The sequence below is a fragment of the Odontomachus brunneus genome, unplaced genomic scaffold (assembly GCF_010583005.1).
Source record: "Odontomachus brunneus isolate Ranch 3 - 2012 unplaced genomic scaffold, Obru_v1 Obru_scaffold_235, whole genome shotgun sequence".
NCBI classification, from domain to species: Eukaryota; Metazoa; Arthropoda; class Insecta; order Hymenoptera; family Formicidae; genus Odontomachus; species Odontomachus brunneus.
This window is the reverse complement of record NW_022639685.1, coordinates 7215-23061: the sequence shown is the minus strand read 5'-3', so window position 1 is coordinate 23061 and position 15847 is coordinate 7215. Positions and strand designations below refer to the sequence as shown.

General features: G+C 40.0%; 2 protein-coding genes across 9 annotated transcripts in view; one reads left to right on the top strand and one right to left on the bottom strand.

Annotated features, from left to right (window-relative positions):
• LOC116852572 (SUN domain-containing ossification factor) overlaps nt 1-11463 on the top strand; it is a 67031-nt gene extending 55568 nt beyond the window's left edge. For 4 of the 8 annotated variants that reach the window (XM_032833072.1, XM_032833070.1, XM_032833069.1 and 1 more), the window contains 5 exons: nt 834-1235; nt 2110-2702; nt 3267-5206; nt 5377-6645; nt 6793-11463. In XM_032833072.1, the coding sequence (XP_032688963.1) occupies nt 1081-1235; nt 2110-2702; nt 3267-5206; nt 5377-6645; nt 6793-6834 (3999 nt within the window). In that variant the 5' untranslated portion in view covers nt 834-1080 and the 3' untranslated portion in view covers nt 6835-11463. Of the gene's footprint in view, nt 1-19; nt 212-833; nt 1236-2109; nt 2703-3266; nt 5207-5376 lie in introns of those variants that run through there. The other 4 variants (XM_032833067.1, XM_032833065.1, XM_032833071.1 and 1 more) reach the window with 3 other exon arrangements.
• A 189-nt stretch (nt 11464-11652) lies between these two features.
• LOC116852573 (eEF1A lysine and N-terminal methyltransferase homolog) lies at nt 11653-14601 on the bottom strand. Its single transcript, XM_032833074.1, has 8 exons — nt 14510-14601; nt 14289-14411; nt 13964-14180; nt 13643-13861; nt 13282-13541; nt 12593-12957; nt 12358-12539; nt 11653-12263 (listed from the first exon to the last, which is right to left on the bottom strand). Exons 1-8 carry the CDS (start codon nt 14599-14601, stop codon nt 11715-11717), a joined length of 2007 nt encoding a protein of 668 aa, XP_032688965.1. The 3' UTR covers nt 11653-11714.
• Between the last annotated feature and the right edge of the window lie 1246 nt (nt 14602-15847).

The window sequence follows — 15847 nt, the reverse complement described above, 5'->3', positions numbered from 1 at the left end:
GGGGGGGGGGGGGAAGAGAGAAAGAGAAAGAGAATCACTCTCGTTACTCTACACCGGTATCGGTATTTTAGATTTCGCATTTGGCGCGGTCCGGTGACACTTTGTGTTGACTCCGCGATAAAGAATTTATGCGTCGCTAGATTCAGTCCTGCCACAGGACGCGACAGATCGCTACACACGGTTTTCGCGAAGACAAGGTGACACGTACAAGGTGACACAGAAAAATACATATTGCATTCAAGTAAATATTACTTGTTTGAAGTAGAAACATTTGAAATGAACATGAATAGAAGTAAGAAACATTTATCCGTATGGTACCTCATAAGTTTATGTATCCGCAAATCTATAACAAGTTTATCACAAGCGTCAAATTTATTCGAAATACATTCTAAATCCTCTATTAGGTTTACAATTACAATAAAAAATATTAAATTGAAAATTCGGTTTGCTTACTACGCAAAGTCGAGCAAACTTTTTCTTCGTAGAAGTTTCATAATATTCTTGTAAAGAGAGCAAACTCTTTATGAGTTTTTCTCAAATTTTACATATAAAATATATATCGAGTAACGTATCTTCGTTCAACCGCGCGCTATGTAATCTCACTTAAAAATTTACATGTTAAAAATAAAGGTATTTTCAAAACAAGAATTTTCTTTTTTTCTATATATATTTTAAGAGTATTACCAAAGAGAATATTCTTTGTTTGTTGAAGATAATCATTACTTAAGAGGAGGAAAGTAAACTGAGCGATCACTTGTCTTAGCAATAGAATAGTATTTTTCTGTGTGTATATACGCGCGGCGTGTCTCAGCTCTTCGATTACGACTGTTTAGTGAAATAGAAATCGGTTCGACGGCGACGACGACGGCTCGTAATGCAACGAGTGGTGATATGCGCGAAGTTTCTTCTCCCGGCATAAAAAACTATCGCGAAAAGTGAACGCTTTTTGTGCGCGAGCACGCACGAAGGTGGAGGAATAGGAAAATGGTGAACAAGTGGGAACAACAACGAGGAGTCGCGACGAGACGAGGCAAGGCAACGCCGAAGTCGTGACCGTCGTGCGTGCTTCAGCCTAAGGTCATGGCCAAAGGTATCGTCAAGAACAACAACGGTGGATGTCCTCTGCACTGGGTCGACAATTCCGCCGGGCAGCCCAGACATCTTCTTCGAGCGGCCGCCCTCTACTTGACAGTACTGGCCGCCTTATGGTGTATTCCCACATGCCTCTATCATCGGTGAGAGGAAAACGTTGTATCAAGATCGTCTCCTTGCGTTAGACCTCGGCACGGAATCCCTTCGAAATGTTGGCGCGCGCTCAACGATCATCGCTCGCCTCTTAGACGAATATAAATTCTTTTTTTTCTTTCGCGGCTAGAATGCGTCTTCAGGAGACTGAGATCTTTAAAGAGTTTCGGTAGTTCGTGCTCGATTGAACGGGAGAAGTTTGTTTCAAAAGATACATTACTGAGGAGTGATTTAACATATTTCTCGGTTCAAAACGATCCGCGGAGACAGATCTTCATGTGGGAATCTAAATGTATTTATGCAGAAATGTATGTGTACCCGTGTCTGTTAATATGAACTGTTATTTTGATTAGAGTATCGATCGATTTGTTAATTGATGCGTAATATATTCTAATTGAAAGTGATTTCGTTAACGTGGGATAGTGATTACTACAGCAGTTATATATTTCGCATATTCGCGAGTACGATACGTTCCACTGAGGACTGCAATCGAAGATTCTATCGTACGTGTATAGATTCCTCTCGATTCATTCAGTCCTCATTAGCATGCATCATACGTTAAATGTATACGATATTAAATTACGCATTGCCATTTTGTAATAGCGAAAAATTCGATGCATCGGAAAATATCCTTTCGTTTCGTTATTCAGGAGAGTGTTACAGTCTGTTACTCGCTATTATGCACGCCACGCGGGCTAGTTGAAATGCAGCGGAACTCGTTCCATAAGATTACTAAACGGAACCAGTCGAGATGCGCAGTGAAATGCCATCTTTGCAAAGATACGTCACGCTGCACGGCAGAGTGTACGATTTGCGGCGTGAGCATCGCCAATAACGAGACAACGCGATCCTCTCTGTTCATAGAATCTCCGAGACCGGGCAGGCGGTGGTGCTGACGCTGGTGGACACTGCAGCGGCGGAGTTGCAGAGCTTGGCTGAGCCAAAGATCAACCGGGAGTTGTCTTCGAGGTCATCCACGAAGAACTCTTCTCTGCTGAGCGGCGGTGTCGGGCAGCCTGAGCTGAAGGAGACATTACCTACGACGCAGATCCCACCGCCACCAACCGTCGACGACACGACGGAGTCGCCAAACATCACCGATGTCGAGCAGGACGAGGTACTCCTCCTGAAAAAGATCTCCGAGGAGACGCCGGAAGTCGTGGTGATCGTCAGAGCTGAGCAAAAGATCAACGTGAACGACTTGGAACTGAGGGTAGAAGATGAGGTCGGCCATGTCATGTCCGATGAGATGCCCAGGGTTGACGACACGTTCACCACGGCGTCAGAATTGAACGACACGGCAGCCCGGGCGCAATTGGTCGGCGGTAGCAGGGACGAGACCGCAGCAGTTATACTGGACGGCCTCGTTTCCTCAGGTCCTACCGATCCGCATGAGGATATACCTTCCTTCAGCGAATGGGCACAGAAGCGTTTGGAAGAGGCAGAAAAGAAGAAGAGTGAGCGTCCTCGTGTCTAACTAGGATATTTATGAAATCATTCGTATCAAAGATATCATTTTGATATTTTTATAGATGATCCAAGTCGAATTCTCTTATATTCAGACCGAATTTTTTTCCATGGAAATCCTCAAGAAATGAAATTTACGCATTAAGATCAAAAAGTATAATTCGATTTTTAATAGACATCATATACATGTAATACAGAGCAGGGTAAATAATTAATCACTTTTCTCATCAATTATTGTGTCTTTAAAACGATTAATGTGAGTCAATTCAACTGGAGACCGTTTAATTGACAATTTATTTCAACAAATTCAATCAAAGACCGTTCAACTGATGATTGATCTTAATGAATGTAATTAGTTGAATTGAAACATATTTATTCAAGTGAATTATTAAACTGAGGAAGATTTAATTAATATCAACTGATATATAGACATCATTGTTAATCATTTTCTATACCAGATTCTTAATAAATAAACTTTGTTAAAGGGATTTTATGTAGAAATCGAAGATTGTTGTACAGACAATTTGGTCTACAGTAGCCAATATGTTTTACAGCTCATCCAAATGCCTCCGTGCAGACACCAGGTGGCCCAGGACGAAGTGTGAGCGGCATGAAAGTACGTTCCAAGAACTACGCCTCGCCCGACTGCGGTGCCAAGATCGTGGCGGTGAATCCTGAAGCCAGTGGTGCCAAAAACGTTCTGGTGTCCACCAGAGACGAATATATGCTGAACGCATGTACGTCGCGCGTTTGGTTCGTGGTCGAGCTCTGCGAGGCGATCCAGGCGAAAAAGATCGAACTGGCGAACTTTGAGCTCTTCAGCTCGTCGCCGAAGGACTTCTCCGTTTATGTGAGCGACCGCTTTCCCACCAGAGACTGGAGTCCGGTCGGTCAGTTCACGGCTAAGGATGTGAAGGATGTTCAGAGCTTCGCGCTACATCCTCATTTCTTCGGTAAATTCATCAAAGTTGAGCTGCAATCGCATTATGGATCCGAGCACTTCTGTCCCGTCTCGTTGTTTCGCGCTTACGGTACCAGCGAGTTCGAAGTGTTGGAAACCGAGACGGAAGATCAGATTCTGCAAGAAGCAAACACAAACGAGGACGACGACGAAGACAGCGACGAAGAGGAGCCGTTGGATAGCGAGGACGGCGATCCGTCAAGAAATCTTTTTGGCAGCGCGCGAGATGCCGTGCTGAGTATCGTGAAGAAGGCCGCGGAGGTTCTGGTCAAGTCCAGTGATCTTACCGGGAACAACATCACGGAGATTCAGCATAGCATCGACGGAGATAACATCCTAGACAACTCGTATACGAGTTGCATGACACCCAGGTACACGATTCTCTGCGGCAACTGCACTGATCAGCAGTTTGCCAGTGTTTTTCAATTGGTAAGCTGCAGAGACCGCCAGCTGGATGGTTTACTGAAGATCGATCTGGTGAACAGAACTTTGAGAGACAGCAAGCTTTGCGGCCTTCACGGCATAGAAATCGACTCGTTTTGCCAGAAGGAAGAGGGAAGGTTCGCAGAGAGCCAGCGTGACAACGCGACGCGATTTGATTTGGCGCAGGATCTCCAAACGAACTTTTTAGCATCCGTCTTTAAGCCCGAGTATATTGTGGCGTTGTGCAACGTCCTAGCGACGAAGGAGCGCAAGATGGTGATGAACACGAGCTATGAGATCTCCGTGAATACTTCTGAGAATGTCGTCAAAGAGGACGTTTTGTCCATCAAGGACACCGATCAGAACAACGAAGTCGTCTCGCATCATCAAGTAACCGCCACGTGCACTCTAGATTCGAATTCTCCCGTGTGTAAAACTGCACCCTCCAGGGAGAACCGACGGCGCGCTACGCAAGATGTCAACGAGGAAACCGAGAACATCAGCACGACAACCATAGAGACTTCCACCAGTACGGAGAGCTTGGCTTCGCAGATCAAGCCCACAAAAACGCTCAGCAAGGAGGACTTGCGTAAGGAATCGTCCATGCCGATCCTGGAACCTAGCAAGGAACCCACGGAAGAGACGTTGCAGGCAGAGTCGCTGACGACTGTTGCCCCGTCATTGAACTTACCGACACCGACTTTAAAGATTGCCGAGGACCTGCCACCAATCACGGGTACTTCTGTCGAGATGGTGTCGCAGACCGTGACCAACGTTTCGCCCGTGAATATCGACAGTCAAGAAACCGCCGGCGACTCCTTCATACTTGATATGGAGAGCGCCGAGATGGGTGTGCAAGTTAAAATGGAGAAATCGGAGAGTGCCGAGCAAGACGGGAAACAGACGAAGGATTTGAGTGAGCAAGAAGTTAAATTGTCGTCACAGGATCATCTCACGTTGGATACATTGTTTTCCGATTTGAAGGACTTTGAAGGCGACACGGCTAACATACAGAACGGAGCATCCAGCGCATCGTCAATTACTCAACCCACAGCGAACACGGCACCTCAAAAAGAGTCCGTTTTTCTCAGATTGTCCAATAGAATAAAGGTGAAGAACGTTTAAAGAAAAGTTTCTTTCTTTCTGCCAAAAGTACTGTTCAAGGAATGTTTTAAATGAATCTATTTTCTTCTAGAAAATAAAGAAAATTTGTTAACTTTTAATTATAAATATTCTTTTATAATTAATGTTTTAGTAACATTGGCTATGATTTCTTTCAGGCTTTAGAAAGAAACATGTCGCTCAGCGGGCAATACCTAGAAGAATTGAGTCGTCGTTACAAAAAACAAGTCGAAGAAATGCAGCGCTCGTTCGAGCGCGCGGTGTCCGCGATGAGCGAGGAGTCCCGAAAGGGTGAGGAACGCGAGGCGAAGAGAGTGGAGGAGATCGCCATTTTGAGGGAGGAAATCGCTGTACTCTCGAAGTCGGTTCAAACCCTCCTTTACGACCAAAACAGCTGGCAGAGTCGGATAACGGCGATCGGCCAACACGCTTTGCTCATATGGTTCGAGGTCGTGGTCATTACTCTGTTTCTCTCTTATTGTCGTAGAACAAGTGATTTCGAGGAGGAGGAAAGAATCCAACTGAAAGACGCGAAGACGGAAGGCACACGACGTAAGAGCGCGGAAAATTTCGGTTCTCACGACGCGGCGAAGAAGACAAAGAAGCGACGGTCTAGCGAAATTGCTTCCCACATCAACACGTATCATGAGCTGATGATCAACGAACGATGCCATGAGACGAAGAAAGAGCGTAAAAAGAAACGCAAGAAGGAGACAGTCGCCGGCGGAACTAGAATAGCTGCTAATGTTGACGCGAGGCCGGAAGCGATTCGCCACAAGAGCGTATTAAACGCGATTCCTGGTGGTACGACGTTACCGTCGAGAAGAGCGTCTTCCATTGATTCTCCATGCTCCAAGGAATCGCACGATACGTCTGGCAGAAGGCCAGAATCCGCGCCTGAGATCATCAGCGGTTGGCTCGACGATCAAACTGAGAGAATAGAACGGACCACACAGCCTGTGCGTCTTAGGATAGAGCCGCACCGTAACGGAAGTTCTGATCTCAGTCATCATGCCGATGAGCTCAGCGAATCGAATTCATCGTCAGGGGCTGTAGATCAGTCCCTCGAAGGGTCGGTCACGAGCGAGCGAAGGATTGATGTGTTGAAAAACAGCTCGTTCAGGACCAGCGGTATCCTCAAGAACGCCAAGCTGAGTTCACCCTCTTTCATGAAGACTGCCTTGGGTACAAGAAGTAAACGGAGACTTTTATCGAACAGCGAAAAGTGGGATTGGAACCAAGACTCGGAACATTCGAACAGCATATCTATCCCATCCACACCAACGGGCCCGTTGCTGCGGACCAACGACAGCGCGAACGGCAGTGCCGCACGCGGCTTGATAGAGGAGAGCGACGAGTCAAGGAGCAGCAGCGCGACACGCACATCTAATAAGAAAGAGAAGAAAAGCACCGGCCTGAGGAAAATGGTGAGAAAGTTTTTCTGATTGAAGTAGACTCGCCAAAGATACAGGCTGAACTGGACCACTAATATTCACGTCGAATCAATCGCCATGTAGACTGCGAGATTAAACCTTACTTATTGTCGCACGATGAGTTGAAGTAATCGATTTTAGCAGGAAACTCTCGGAGTTAGAAGGTCAAGCACAAAGCGGTAAGCCGAAGAAAAGTCGGGGGAATAAACGTAGGCGCAATACTCGCGCTCGGTGAAATCAAAAGCGGACGAATGGAGCTGATAAGAACTTCTCATGAACCGCAGTTACGATGTAAGATCGAAGGCAACGTGTAATTTGAAGAAGATGGAACTGTTATTTTGCAGAAAAATTGCATTTGTCTTGGGATCCGTTTTTGTTTTCCTGTATTGCCAACTGAAAATCATTTACACAAAAATGCCAAATGCTGTAAATCAAGACAGAAGCTAATTCGCGCGGCCATCAAGTTTGGGAAACCAATCCGGTCATGTCTATCATTATGTAGAAGATTAGAAATGATATTGTGCTTCTCATAGCCGATATGTTCCTCTCTCTTCCCAGTGTTCATTCTTGATATTTCAATAGTATCGTGCAGATCTGTAGATGTTAATTAGTCTCATACACACAGTTCCATGCGTAGAAAAGGAGAGATAGATTAGTCCTTGGTAATGGAAAGGACAATATGATAGTGAATGCAAACTAAGACTGCGAAAATTCTTATAAGTGTCGCACAGCGATATTTACGACAATGCGCGTGTATGATGAAATGTGTCGTTATCACAACTACGTTTCACTTGTCATTAACAAAAATACCACCCGTGATATCGGTTTGACGTATGAATGAAATGCAGATTTTGCCACGGAGAGTACTACGATGTGTTAATTATAAGCGTGAAATTACGGTTTAGGAGATTATACCACTGTTGCGAAGAACAAGATTATTTATAAAAATGTAGACTAATTTATGTGTAGAGTGTATGTTATATGTATATAAAATTGTAAGAGAGAGAGATATCAATCTTGTTCAACGCAACAGTAGTGACTACAATGATCTAAAGAACGTTTCTACGTTTTTTTAGGTCATCCGGATTATCTAATTTTTACCTATTAACCATCGCCAAAGAGAAAGAGAGGGAGAGAGAGAATGAATGAGTGAGATGTCGTGAGTGAAGTCTTAGAACATCAGTAGTAGCTGTTGTAGTCAAACCCATTATACAGTATAGTCCAAGTACGATCCATTCGCGACTTTAGTAGCTAATTGAATCCATCGTCGGTAGCGGATGCGAATATGCAAATCTAGAAAGACCTCTACAGAGTGCTTCGATTCCTTCGCTAGTAGCATCCGATTCACTCGACATTCTTACGGTCTTTACATTGTAGCAATAATTATGATGCAAGAGAGAGAGAGAGAGAGAGAGAGAGAGAGAGAGAGAGGGTAGAAGAAACGTTTAGTTAACTAATTTTATTTAATTATCGTAAATTATGTAGCGCGAAGGAATCGACCATGCGAAAAGAAGTTTCCTCCTCCCGTCTTCCGTGTGCGGGAAGAGTGAATAATTAAAATCCGATTTCATGTGCTTGAAGAATCGTTTCTGAATTCGTAATTACTACTTCAATTTCTAATATTCGGAGTGTTGGCATGGTACTTTACAAAGAACACATCAAACTTCCAATGAAGTGTGTTTTACATATTGACATACTATGTATGTACTTGCGTGTATAATATTTGGTTCAAAGCGTCTGGTCCCATTGCTATGAAACTCTGGAATAACGTCAGATGCGAAAACACGCGTGACAAAAATTCTTGCATGCCATTTTCAAATAATAAAATATTTGTATAAAAGAATATTTGAGATCACATGAGCATATTTGTAAAATGCTTTGAAAAATATCTTTTTCCTAATAATTTTGCCACGTTGATTTTAAGGCTATTTAGTGACTGTCAAGGGAAATAGGCAGTTTTCGGAAAATTCTACAAGTATGCTCAAGCAATCACAAGTGTTCTTTCATACAGATAATTTTTTTATTTGAAAATAGCACACAGAAATTTTTGCTATATGTTTTCTCGCTTCTGACATAAATCCAGAGTTGCGCAACAGTAAGATCAAGAATCTTAAAATCTTGGTTTGTACCTTGCTTGTCTTCATGCTAATCCCTCGATCTATACGAAGTGTGCAAGTATCATGTTTTACGGAGTACGCCTTAGATCTAAGTCAATATTTATAAAAGAAATCGAAGGTTCGGCAACAAGAATTAGATAAATTTAGTATGCCTAATGAATAAATTACTCGCTGTTTTCAACATGTAACGTAACGTTAAATCGTCGTGGTCTCAGTTTGGCTGCAACAAACAATTATGTTGTACACATGCCTAAGTAACAGTAGCTTTCTTTTGCCAAAATGTATTTTGATTGTAAAAAAGACAACGTTTTTCGTTATCTATTTCTTTGGCGGAACGTACGAGAGAACTTGATGAAATGTTTAAATATCTTTGTTTTCCTTCACTTTCGTGGAGCAAATAACCGTAGCGTTTTATTTTTTCAAGCTTTTTCTCAACGTGGACTTTTGATTATCGCACCATCGAAATGTTTCCTTTTTCGATGTAATAACTATACTGAACATTTGCCGCGAAGATATTCCGAAGATTAACAACGATCGTGCCAGCATTTTGTATTTGATAAAAGAATGCGCTGTGATAAACCCTCCTGAAATTTGCTACATACAGCAAAACGGAAATGAATAGGGAGAATTACGGAGAAGAGAAAAGTAAAAGGATACAGAGTACGGACGAGGAAGCAGAAAATGAAAAGGAGGAGTAAACATTCAGAATGACTTAAACTTTGATAGAAGACGTGTCCTATTACTTAACGTGCATTTAAAGACTATATATAATAGTTGAAGATGTATGCATATGATATATGTATATATATATATCACATATGCTTAAATATAGCTCGAGCTTTTTTTCGAGCATCTCGTAAATATATTTTCTAGGCTTTAAGTCATTGTTACGCGCATATCGTTAAACTAGTGATTATTTATACGTAATGTGATGAGTACTAAATTTTATCAGAATTACCATGCTTTCAAGTGGAATCGTCATTGCCATTGATCATAATCCTAACGAAGTGATTTTTGTATAGCTTTTGTGGAGCGATGCAGATCACAATTAACGAAAAAACGAAGCTCATTTGCCAAATTCATTCTTACATTTAGCAACAATATTTATTCTTTCTCTAATTTAAAAGAATAAACCTCGTAATTTAATTATAAATGATATTATTTATTTGTAATTTGTTAACAGAGAGAAATGTACACTCTCTTATTAGAATAATATTTATAAGAGAACATACTATTAAATTTAATATTAATTTTTCATAAAAAAGAAGACATGCAAATCAAGTGTAATGTTTTAGGATAATCTAAAATATTGAATACGTTCGTTTTTATGTTAAGATTAATAAAATTATTGATCTGATAGAATCTAGGATCAAATATGTAATCAAATATCGTGCATTCGTACACACGAAGGAAATTTCTCTCTCATAATTCGAATATAATAATGTCGCAAAGCGATCGAGGTAAACGAGCTACGTTATTTTCGTACGACTTCTGCTAGTCTGTAACCGCAAGACACAATGTTGTTTGTATCATAAATTTAATTTTTTGTAGAAAGTAATCCGGGGCGAATATGCGATATTTTAGTCTTTATGAGTATTCGAGTGATTAGAAATTAAATATCACGCATGTTCGAACGGATTTCTTTAAATAGATATGTACAGGAAACTGTAAATATATCGTAGAGCAAGTGAAGTGATGATCAGTATCGCGAGACACGATAATATCCCTAATTATACATGCATAAAACATTATTCCATGTGGAGCTGTTCGCGAATATTAGATGCCGTTGTCATAATGGAACTGCAACATCACGATGAAACGAGGACATTATTTTAGCGATACAAAGGAAGCATATTCATTAAATAGGCACACTTATTTATTAAAGATCTTTGCTCCCTCTAATTTTTCTATGTTTTTAAGAATCCGCAACAAGGAGAGTCGTATTCCATTACGAATCGTTGCCATTATGAACATTAGGATATGTTGAATATTAGCCAATGTTGAGCAAAATGTATTAACGAATATCGAACAACATATTTTAAATATATATATGTGTTATATTTCATAATGTTTATTCGCACTATCACACACACATATATTTATATATTGTACATTCAATATCGTTATTCGTCATTCGTTTATACATTTTAACCCCGTGAAAGTAAGGTCTTGATATTAAATAATAATAATAGATAATGAATATTCATTCGCTCAAATCCCATTTGTTTACGTCATATTATTTTTTTTTTATTTATTAAGTTGTATGTATCTATGTTATAGAGTGAAAATTGTTAATTTTTTTACTTGTATGTTTATAAATATTTATTTTTCTTTTGCTATAGACGAATGTTCTCCCTCCCTTGCAGTTTCGAGATAAAACTACAATATATTTGAATGGATATTCGAATGAGTATCTTCGGATAATCATCGAAATTTTATATTAGAATGAGTATAAGAGAGAATTATAAAAGTATGTGTGTGGCTGGAGAAAGAGAGTATACTTAAGATTGTTTGCGCCTATTGTTGAATGTTTAGTCAATTATTGTAACGATTGTTACTTATGCGCCTGAATTTTAACCATCGCTTGTAATTACATTTACGTTTGTAAATATATGAAAGTAATGCACGTTGCGCATATAATGAATTGATGAAAAAATAAAGTTGCCAAAAGACTCATCATATAATATACACCATATATATGTATATATATATATACACGATTTCTATATATGGTTTCCTTCTTTAACCTAACTATATATGTATATAGCTAACTTTTTTTTTTACTCTTATTCAAAATTTTTATTCTATTTAAGTGAAAGATATATAATTTCTCAATGAGTTGCAATAATACGTTGGTCGAGTGTATACGTTAAGGCACAAAATATTACATTTATAATTTTAATTATTTTAATTATTTATTACAAGAAACGAGTTTGTACATAACGATCAAGACTCCATAGACAGACTTTTTAAAAGCGAGGAGAAGTCGGATGCTTCTCCGAAGGAGGTCAATTTTCTCGCAGCCGCTTGCTCGTTCAAGCCGATAACGGCGTGTTTCAATATATTCCTCCATTCTTTTGAGTCATTTTTTTCCACGAAGCACATGACAATTTCGTTTACTTCGTCGTGAATAGCGTAACAAGCGATAGATTGGAACACCGACTTCAAATCGTCCTTCGCTTTCTGTTTTAAGCTCTTGTCTCTACTGACTAGATTCAAGATGAAAATACCATTTTCCGTCAAGCAGGCTGCGACGGCTTTCAGCACTGACATCTCCAGAAACTGCTTGGGTGGACAACTCATTCCAATTGTGGTATCTTTACTGTCGATGTCGAAGAGTATAGCTTTGTACTTTTTCTCACATGTCGCGGCGTCTTTGATAAACTGGATTCCATCCGCGATCTCCACTTTCATCCTGTCGTCGAGAGTAAGGTTGAAATACTCAGTGGCCACTTTCAACATCGCATTGTCGATTTCAATCGCGGTAATTTTTAACTGAAAAAATGAAGGTTTCAATTTATCATGCATAAGAAGGAGGTCTCTGATCGCTCGTGGTGGTGTTAAATCCAACGAAAAATGTCGTACGTACTTTGGGAAAACAGTGATGCAAAAACATACAAAGTCCACCACCTCCGAGTCCTATAATCATGATCTCATCCGGCTCTTTAGTATCTATCACTGCGTTCACACCGGCACTCATGTATACGTGATGCTCACAAGCTAAAAATCCAGGATCAGCGATCTTCTTCTTTTTGCCACGTCTGGATTTCACTGTAAAGAATCACGTTGTCAGATACAATCATTCTTTGCGTATTGATACGTACCTTCCTTTAATCTAGCTTCGCTCTGGATGACGTACGGATTATTCAAGAATACAAGCCGCCTGAACTCATGACCGCTTTTCTCCACTTCTTCGACAACAAACGGCCCGCTAATGTTGCTTTTTCCTTCGTAACAAGTGGTTCGAACTCCAACGTCGGATCCCAAGGCCAGGAAGGGAATATCGTTTTTGCCGCATAGACCAGCCGGTGCTAGATTGCGAACGCAATCCTCCAGCTCGGCTTTCATGCTGTCCCAACTCTCGAATTTGTGTTCTCTGCGTAAGGTGATGATCGCGAGCCTGTCTCGCTGTACGCTCTTCAAAACCTGCTGTCGTCCCTCTTTCGTACTAAACAACCAGTCCATCTCCCTGTCGAACCGAAAAAGAACACGTAAGATGAATGTCCCGACTAGAGACAGTTGTATCAGTTTTTTTAAATAAATCAGGTAAGACTCCTAGCTCCTCGCCGCGAAACTTTTGATTGATGGGAGGCGAGAAAATACATGACAAAAATTCTTACAAAATACGTTGAAGTAAAAAATGTATCCATAAAATGATTCTTGCAATCGATAGGATGCATCTGTTAAATAATAAATTGTTATACATTCATAGCTTCGTGATATATGACTCGACTGACATCGATGCGTAAATTCATCTTAGAGAAACGAAAGAAAAAAAGAGTGTTACACGTACTTTCCTTGTGGGACTATGAAAGCTGCATACGTTTTTGCATCGCGTGCACGCGGTTGATCGAGAACGTAGACAGTGTAGCGTGGATGCTTGTCGCCTGGTCGATACAGATCCAACGAAATCTCGCCCACGTCGGCGATGCTTCTCTTATGAAGACTGTTGCACACCAAGGCAGACTGTTGCGCGGACAATACGGCAGAGACTACGTCGTCTGTGGAAGACAATCGTTCAGGTGGGCCATCAACCAACGCCATCTCGAGAACCTATCGAGATTATAATTTATAAAAATAATTTGGATAAACTTGCTTACCCAGTTAATTAGCTAAGCAACGTGAGAGTCTAAGAATTTTTTCTAAGAACATACAGTCTGTGGTAGTTTGGTGAATTTCGTGGCAATGATCACAAAAACTGGGACTGAACTGCCTTCTTCCATTCGTGCCTTTGATTCTGCCTTGTGACATCGTGATATACGAAACATGAAACCTGAAGTAGGGAAATAAGACAAGACTTTCCGAAGAATGTGCTCCTGCAGCAACGATATGCAAATGTACCTGCCACCATTGCGCAATACTCGTGTGATTTCCTGAAACATATTTTGCCTGTTATTGAATCTTATGTGTGGTATTTATATTTGTATAAATTATGTAAAGCATTTATACATATAATAATTAGTAATTAGATGTACTTTAAAGTATTTGTCCACTGTTGATATTGTGACCTCCTTGGTATCTGGCATTAAAGCATCCAGTGTTCCCTTGTCCAGAACTACACTGAATTTCTCATTAGGATATGTCATTTCAGTGGCATCCATGTATTCATACAACAAGTCTGATCTTGTGCCATTATTAATATCTTGCATTTGTTTAATGACAATGTGTGATATATCGATATTAATGATATTTCTAGAAGGATAGAACAACATTGTAATTGTTAATAATCTGTTGATTAATATTTTTATAATCAATAATTGTGACTATAAGCAAAGGATATAAACAAGAAAAATTATATACCTGTATCCAACATCGTACAGTGACATACTTAGGGTAGAATTTCCACAACCAACAATTAAAATGTCATCTTTGATCTTGATATACTTTAAAAATATCTCACACAATTCTGGATATTCACCGTACCTAAATTCAAGAAGAACCAATTAGCACTACACATGTAACTATCCCAAAAATTGTTTTAAATTTTATTAACAATAGCAGAATAATATATATTTTTGTACCATTCAAAAGCTTTTTTACCACGTTTTTTGAAAAACGTGTTCCAGTATTCTGCATGACTGAATTCTTCATGTGTTTTCGGCAGGAGATTCATGTTTTATAAATTACAAAACACGCAATAAAGTTAGATTAGATTTTAACGTTAAATAATGTATACGAAACTTGAGTATATGTAGATCTGTTAGAAAAAAACGTGACACAAATTTGTAAAATGCGTTGTATAAATTTAAAGATAAAATCACAAATATTTTTCGTAGAATTTAATATTCACATTTTTGAACTAACAGTTCAAGAACACGTTTTCTGTGTTTATCAACTCTCACTTCACTTCAATAATTGGCTAAGACCCCCTTTACATTTAGTGTCTCTACGCCATTACTCCATTATTATCAACTCTCAAAGGGTGCGTTCAAATTCCCTACCCGGGTGCACTCTATTACTAGAAATACTATAGTATATGTTACATATACTATAGCACTTCTAGTATTAGAAGAGTGCACCCGGGTAGGGAATCTGAACGTACCCAAACAGGGCTGCGAGTTCGGGTAAAGACTGGTTTATGATGGCCATAATCTGTTAACTTATGCAGGAACCGTAAAAAATTGACCAATCAATCGAATTATACAAAAATAATCGACTGTGATTGGTCAATTTTTACAGTTCCGGCATAAGAAACGGATTACGGCCATTATAAACCGGCCTTAACTTTTAATGCGTTCGTTTGGGCGCTTAAGTCATTCTATCTTTATCGCTCATTACCTGTGAGAAAAAGATAGAATGACGCTCACAGCGCAAAGCACTCAAAGCGAACGCATCAAAAGTTAAGGGACGTCTACAATGGAAGTAAATAGTAAGAAGTAGGAAGTAAGTCTAAGAAATTGACCAACCACAGTCGAATGTGAGAAGAATAATCAACTATGATTGGTCAATTTCTTATGGCTCCTGCACACAGGGGTGCGTTCGAAAACATCACCCGTGTGTATTTTGTCACACTCAGATCGTTCGAAAACCCCTAGTGGGCACACTGACCATGCGACCATGGCCGTTCGAAAACCGTACTCCGTGGACCACTCGTGTGACTTTTCTCCACTCTCTTTTGCGCGGTGTGAATCGGTGGAGATGGTGGAGAGTGCGCAAAGAGTGCAATACAGTATGAAATTACTAAATTATTTATGGTTTTTTGTTCTTCGAAACATTCGTACAACCATTAGCCATCACGGTAAGATAAAAAATTTAAATACAGCAGTGTAGGTTAGCCAGGTTTAGGTTTATTTCTATAGTGATGTATATTGTCAGAATATTGTCTTTAAATATAAATAAAGCTTATTAAGCTTTTTGTA